The 7,997-nt window shown below is 39.8% G+C and overlaps 1 protein-coding gene across 1 annotated transcript in view; it reads right to left on the bottom strand.

Moving 5' to 3' along the window:
* Positions 1 to 3,962, bottom strand: part of LOC123747285 (uncharacterized) — a 48,265-nt gene extending 44,303 nt beyond the window's left edge. Inside the window, exons 1-2 of the mRNA XM_045729365.2 lie at positions 3,816 to 3,962; positions 1,920 to 2,134 (exon numbers count right to left, since the gene is read on the bottom strand). Of these exons, the coding sequence (XP_045585321.2) occupies positions 1,920 to 2,114 (195 nt within the window). The 5' untranslated portion in view covers positions 2,115 to 2,134; positions 3,816 to 3,962. The remainder of the gene's footprint in view (positions 1 to 1,919; positions 2,135 to 3,815) is intronic.
* Between the last annotated feature and the right edge of the window lie 4,035 nt (positions 3,963 to 7,997).

Here is a 7,997-nt window from a genome sequence, read left to right on the forward strand (position 1 = left end):
AATATATATAGTTTTATAGATAATAAACCATCTATAATAATGTTATCATTTATAGTGATCATTTATAGATAATAAAAACAAGACACTGATCTATAAAAATACATACATACATACATCCATCCATCTATTCCACAGGGTTCTGTACTCAGACCCATCTTGTTAGATATACTGTACATGAATGACCCTCCAGAAGGTATAGACTCATTTCTCTCAATGTTTGCTGCTGATGCTAAAATTATGAGAAGGATTAAGACAGAGGAGGACTGCAAGTGGCTACAGGATGACCTGGACAGACTGAAGGAATGGTCTAACAAATAGCTACTAGAGTTTAACTTGAGCAAGTGCAAAGTGATGAAGATAGGCACAGGGAGCAAGAGACCAAACACAAGGTACCAGCTGGAAGAGGAGATCTTTCAAGAGTCAGGAAGAGAGAAAGATCTGGGGGGTTGATATTACACCAGATCTGTACCCTGAAGCCCACATCATGATACTATCCCTAGGTCGATTGGATAAAAAATGAATTTTATACAGATATTTTTTGTAGCGGACACAAGTCCAGTCCAAAGTTAGGATTCAAGAGAAAAATAATGGATGCGAGTCCGGTCCAGAGTTACAGATAGTGTTAATCTTCTCAAATAATTGTTAAAATTATACAGAATATGGGAAAATGTAAGTAAAAGGAAATTTAAAATATCCTCAGGCATATAGAATTTAATTCCCATGGTTGGGGAGAGGAAGCCTGTACTGTACTTTAGACTTATCGAGGTCCCCCTAGGCCAACTTTCCCAGTATGCAATCCACAACAATTGCCTAAGTTCTGAGTACGTATCTTTTTTACTGCTAGGTTAACAAGTGCATTAGGTGAAAGGAAATATGCCTAACCATTTCTGTTCCACCCGGGAAACAAACCTGGGATCCCCGATTGAGAGTCGAGGCCAAAGACCACTGTATTACAGGATCCATCTTCAATTCTAATTTTGTTATACTGAATCCCATAATTTAAATAGAAATGTTTCCAATAATTAAAGGTTTTCTACAATAGGATTTAAGGAAAATGTTAATATATTAAAATGTTAATGTTACTAAACACAAACTGACTTGAATTACAGTATTTCTATAAATATGATTGTATGCAATTTTTGCTAAAAGCTCCACAATTTTTTGTTAATGACTTAAGTAAGGACAGTGTTTATATTTTTTTATCAGGTAATAATAACCAGAGAAATGAAAAATCTTAATTCTAGAGGTTTCACTGCAAAACACTTTTAGCCACCATCAAAGGAAGGAAGCCACCATCAAAGGGTTGAAAAACCTTGAAAAAGAATTATAGTTGAGCCATGTAGTATAGATGGGTTTCCACTGACTGAGCATATATCTGCTTTGGCTCTGATCTACCTGACAATTTACCTGAATTTACCTGAGGGTCACTAACACTAGTGGCCTCGAGGAGGACTGGAAGCCGGCAGCTTGTCAAAGGTCCCCCCATTTGTCCTGATAATTTTTTCAAGCTGGATTTTAAAATTCAGCAGAGTTTTGGCATTTATGGCTTCAGCAGGTAGACGGTTCCATGGGTTTATAACCCTGTGGGTGAAAAAGCATCTCTTGTTTTCAGTCCTACACTGTGGCTTGTTCAGCTTTAAACTGTTGCCCCTTGTTTGCATTACATTTGACCTTTTGAAGAAGTTGTCTGGATCAACCTCCTCTAAACTGTTTAATATTTAGAACATTTCGATGAGATCAGTTCTATCATGTCTGGTTTGCAGTGTTTTACAGTGTTGTTACAATTACAGTCACTATCAAATGAAACACTGAATAAACTGCCTTTATACCACCTGCTACTGTCTATAAGGTACCGTATTTATTCTCACCTGTATAAATTTGTTTTTGAATGAGCTGAAAAATCTACAAATTACACCAACCTTCTCAATATAAGGGTTTTGAAGAACTTGAAAGAATTGCTCTTGAGCATCCTCAAGGTTTCCATGAGCAAGGTATCTGATAGCTTCATTGTAGGACTTGGTTGCCTGAGCTTCAAGGGCCTCTCGTGTGGGTCCAATGTCCTCCTCTTCACTGCTCCCAACTGACCAATCATTTAAAGCTGCAATACGTGTCATTCTTCTGGCACATATCTTACCTACAATTAGAATATCAATGTGAGTTAAGGTCCTCTTATGAACACACACATTAATGACATCAGAGGAGTACACTAAACATTCTATCTATCATTATATATCCACAACAGCAAAATAGCATGAGCAATTTATGCCCTATTTTCCTACCAGGCCACTACTCCCAGTTTCTGGTAAACATTGTCTTGCTTGTCCTCAGCTGCATCCATTTCCCAACATGTCCTACCTTTCCCACCCTATAGCCAGCCTACCTCTTCTGTCCTCTAGCTAGCCTACCTCTTCCACCCTCTAGCCAGCCCACCTCTTCCTCCTCCTAACCAGCCTACCTCTTCCGCCTTCTAATCAGTCTACCTCTTCTGCCCTCTAACCAGACTACCTCTTCCTCCTCCTAACCAGCCTACCTCTTCCACCTTCTAACTAGCCTACCTCTCTGATTCCTTCAACCAGCTTTCCTTTCTCTTTCTTTTTCCTGATATATAATTTTTTTGATTTATAGTGTGTGTGGAAATTTGACTTATGTAGGTTGTGGTACAAAAAATTGTGAATACGACCATTTTTGGACTTCCCCGGTAAGAATTCTGCTTATCTGGTTGTCTGGCTTATCCATGAGGGGGTCCTTCCCATATAAACCAGATAAATGAGCTTAGACAGTACTGTACTTGGTTTTGGTGGCCAGAGATTGTACATAAAACCAGTTTTTGAACTGAGCACCCCCTTTTTTTTTTTTTTGCATAAATAGATGTCTATTCCTGTATCAATCTACAGTTAAAGAACTATGTAATAGATATCTATTCCTGTATCAATCTACAGTTAAAGAACTATGTCTGTCTGAAAGCAAAAGTGATCATATTAAATAAAATATAACCCCTAAATTTGACAATATAAAAACAGCTTACTTTTAATTTTCATTGTAAACCCAGCACTGAAGCATAAAAATGATTAGAATATTCATTCTAAAAGGCTTCTAATCAGATATTTTTAATGTTTCAATATATTTATGTAGTATATTTAAAGTGTTCTAGGCATTTTGGGGGTTTCCTCTCAGGCACTGGTGCAGGCACTATGTTTTTCAACACTAGTGTCTGGAGAATTCTGACTACAGTACCTGGAAACCAGCAACTTTATCCACCATGGAATTGCAGGTGTTCAACCTTGTCTTCAAGGTTTTGTCATTTTTGCCTATGTGACAACTTTATTTTCCAGGTTTGAAACGAGACTTCTGGAGATGCCAGCCAAATCAGACACGCTGGTGTTCATTGATGAGAGTAAAGCTGCAGCCATCCTTCTTGCCCCTCCAAAGGGTTACAAGAATATTAGCATTTTTTTACTTGTCTTGTCTGATTGCTATGTACAATCACATAGCAATTCTTCATAAAATTCATAAACTAATGTTGAATAAAAAAACATTCATAAGCAAATTGTTACCCATACAGTACTTTCTTGGACGAGTCAATCTTGTGTCTGTCAGCACGCACCTTCTAGAGACATTAAGATACAGTTAAGGTGTCTTGGGAATTAATTTTGGGTAAATTGTACTTAGCTGAAGCCAAGTGATGTCTTAAATCCTGCAAACTGCACCTACTATTAATTAAGAAGAGATGTCTTAAGACAGTGAAGCTGTACAATCTAAGTAAACTGTGGATCTCTCGTCACCACAATCACCACCATAACATCCTGGTAGCTCACCTATGTAACATCCCGACAATGCTTTATACTAGAGCACTTCCCACTTGACTGCTTCTTTAACTAATCAGCTGACTCTTGAATAGTACGTGCAGAGATGCTAGCAGCCCTGTCCCGCGTCCGTCGCCGCCACAACACACTTGACCAATCACAGCAACATCATAACACAATCACCCAATCACAGAGCCGCCACACCAACATTATTGGCCAATCATATCGCACCTCTTATCTGCCTAACAGGGACAATTCATTTAAATATTTATTATTGTCAATAAATGCAAAGGATAAATATTCCATAATATTTATCCAGGGTAAATATTTTAGGGTATTTATCTAGGAAATATTCCAGGATAAATACTGTATTTTTTGTATTAACAAGATTAGGTATACACAGCAATGTGCTGCTACCCTCTTCTATATAAAAGAGAACACAGTGTAGATCAAAAACTAGCTATAAGTTTATCTAATATTCCCATCTCACAGGATGGTTAGTTATACATGGAATCAGGGAAGAAAATACCCACCTCAATGCAAAAAAACAAATCAAATTTTTTTTCTATTAACAAAGTTAGGTACTCACCTATTTGTGCTTGCGGGGGTTGAGCTTTGGCTCTTTGGTCCCGCCTCTCAACCGTCAATCGGTGTACAGATTCCTGAGCTTCTCGAGCTCTATCATATCTACATTTGAAACTGTGTATGGAGTCAGCCTCCACCACATCACTTTCTAGTGCATTCCATTTACTAACTGCTCTGACACTGAAAAAGTTCTTTCTAATGTCTCTGTGGCTCATTTGGGTACTCAGCTTCCACCTGTGTCCCCTTGTGCGTGTACCACCCGTGTTAAATAATCCATCCTTGTCTACCCTGTCAATTCCCCTGAGAATTTTGTATGTGATCATGTCTCCTCGGGCTCTTCTGTCTTCCAGCGACGCGAGGTGCAGTTCACGCAGCCTTTCCTTGTAACTCATGCCTCTTAGTTCTGGGATTAGCCTAGAGGCATACCTCTGAACTTTTTCCAGCATCGCCTTAATTGTGCTTGACAAGGTACGGGCTCCATGCTGGGGCCGCATACTCCAGGATTGGTCTTACATATGTGGTATTCAAGGTTCTGAAAGATTCCTTACACAGGTTTCTGAAGGCGGATGTTAGCCAGCCTTACATACGCCGCCGATGTTATTCTTTTGATGTGGGCTTCAGGAGACAGGTTTGACGTGATATGAACTCCTAGATCCTTCTCTCTGTCCGTTTCGTGAAGGACTTCATCCCCCATTCGGTATCCAGTGTGTGGCCTCCTAATTTCTTCTCCCTAGTTTAATTACCTTACACTTACTTGGGTTGAATTTTAGGAGCCATTTATTTGACCATACCTTCAGTTTGTTTAGATCATATTGTAGCCTCATACTATCATCCTCTGTCTTGATCCTCCTCATAATTTTTGCATCATCAGCAAACATTGAGAGGAACGAGTCTATTCCCTCTGGGAGATCATTTACATATATCAGGAACAGTATAGGTCCAAGAACTGATCCCTGAGGGATTCCACTGGTAACGCCTCGCCACTCTGAGACCAGCTCACTCCTCACACTGACTCTCTGTCTTCTGTTGCTTAGGTACTCCCTTATTTAGTGGAGTACCTTCCCCTTCATACCTGCCTGAATCTCCAGTTTGTGCACTAGTCTCTTATGTGGTACTGTGTCAAAGGCTTTCTGGCAATCCAAAAATATGCAATCTGCCCATCCCTCTCTTTCTTAGGTATACACAGCAATGTGCTGCTAACCTATTCAATATGAAATATTACACAGTGTAGATAAAAAACTAGCTATAAGTTCATCTAATAGTCCCCCTCTCACAGAATGGTTAGTCATACATCGAATCAGGGGAGAAAATACCAGCCTCAATACAAAAACAAATCAACTCTGATTAAAAATCTCAAGTGAGAACATAAAATGTAAGGCTGATCTATTAGCCCTCCACTAGCAAAATCTGGGTACAACATAAGAGTATCTTCCAATATTCCTGAGTGCATGAAGTAATTACAGAGATCAAAGAACACTGGCAGTTCAAAACTTTCACGAGAGTTTTTTTCTGACAAATTCGACTTGTGCGTTTACGTAAGTTTGTGTTATAATTGAGGGTCGCGTTCTTCTATATAAGTGAATTGATTTGATGAAAACGGTCTTCTGGTCTGTTGCAACTGAGTGCTATTGAGTCATTGGGGGAGAAATAGCTTCGGCTACCAACGACTTTTAACAGTCTAGTGGTAACGTGGTCAGAGTACTGGACTTGTCCAAGGGTCAAAGGATTTTAATGCCCCTGGGTATGAACATTTCACAGGAGGAGTTCTTTTCTTGACTCGAACCCATACAGGGTTCGGAATACAGAGAACATATACGGCACGCATAGACGCAATAAAGCACCTAAATTATTGGGATCGTCTCAAAGCCCTCCAAATGTACTCACTAGAAAGAAGACGAGAGAGATATCAAATAATATACACCTGGAAGATACTGGAGGGCCAAGTACCAAATCTACACAGTAAAATAACAACGTACTGGAGTGAACGACATGGAAGAAAATGTAGAATAAAACCAATGAAGAGCAGAGGTGCCATAGGCACAATCAGAGAACACTGTATAAACATCAGAGGTCCGCGGTTGTTCAACGTCCTCCCAGCAAGCATAAGAAATATTGCCGGAACAACCGTGGACATTTTCAAGAGGAAACTAGATTTATTCCTCCAAGGAGTGCCGGACCAACCGGGCTGTGGTGGGTAAGTGGGCCTGCGGGCCGCTCCAAGCAACAGCCTGGTGGACCAAACTCTCACAAGTCGAGCCTGGCCTCGGGCCGGGCTTGGGGAGTAGAAGAACTCCCAGAACCCCATCAACCAGGTAACCAGGTATCATACTGCCAGAAGCAATGCATCTGATGTACAGGATCCCTTAACCACTCGACCAACACGACCGGACAAAAGAGGATGGTAGCCGAGGCTAATTCCCATCCCCCCGCAGGCACTCTATTGGTAATCTTGGGCATGGTATTTTATCAAATCACCTCATTCTTTGGGGCACACGTGAGGAACACAAATGCGAACAAGCCTGAACGGTCGCCAGGCATATATGCAACTGAAAACTCACACCCCAGAATTGACTCAAACCCATACTGCCAGAAGCAATATATATTATTGTAACACAGCGATGGGTCATATTTTGCCCCCCCCCCCCCTGCAGTTTTCAAAATATCTGAAATGTCGGAAATTTGACTCCTGAGCGTGATTTTTGAGTCGAATTCTGACTCTCTGCACCTATTTTCATTTTCATATTACGACTTTTTATACCGAAAATATGCCAATTACTGAAAACGGCGATGGGTCATATTTTGCCCAAACCCCCCTGCAGTTTTCACAATATCTGAAATGTCGGAAATTTGACTCCTGAGCATGATTTTTGAGCCGAATTCTGACTCTCTGCATCTATTTTTATTTTCAAATTACGACTTTTTATTCCAAAAATATGCCAATTACTGAAAACGGCGATGGGTCATATTTTGCCCAAATCCCCCTGCAGTTTTCAAAATATCTGAAATGTCGAAAATTTGAGCCCTAAGCGTGATTTTTTAACCGAATTCTGATTCTCTGCACCTATTTTCATTTTCAAATTACGACTTTTTATATTGAAAATATGCCAATTACTGAAAACGGCGATGGGTCATATTTTGCCCAAACCCCCCTGCACATTTCAAAATATCTGAAATGTCGGAAATTTGACTCCTGAGCGTAATTTTTTAGCCGAATTCTGACTCTCTGCACCTATTTTCATTTTCAAATTACGAATTTTTATACCGAAAATATGCCAATTACAGAAAACGGCGATGGGTCATATTTTGCCCAAAATGAAAATAGGTGCAAAAATTCAGAATTTGGCTCAAAAATCACGCTCTGGAGTCAAATTCTCGACATTTCAGTTATTTTGAAAACTGCAGGGGGGCTGCCGTTTTCAAAATATCTAAAATGTTGGAAATTTGACTCCTAAACGTGATTTTTGAGCCAAATTCTGACTCTCTCCATTTATTTTCATTTTCAAATTACGACTTTTTATACCGAAAATATGCCAATTACTGAACACGGAGATGGGTCATATTTTGCCCAAACCCCCCTGCAGTTTTCAAAATATCTGAAATATCGAAAAT

The sequence above is a fragment of the Procambarus clarkii genome, chromosome 94, assembly GCF_040958095.1.
Source record: "Procambarus clarkii isolate CNS0578487 chromosome 94, FALCON_Pclarkii_2.0, whole genome shotgun sequence".
Classification (NCBI taxonomy): Eukaryota; Metazoa; Arthropoda; class Malacostraca; order Decapoda; family Cambaridae; genus Procambarus; species Procambarus clarkii.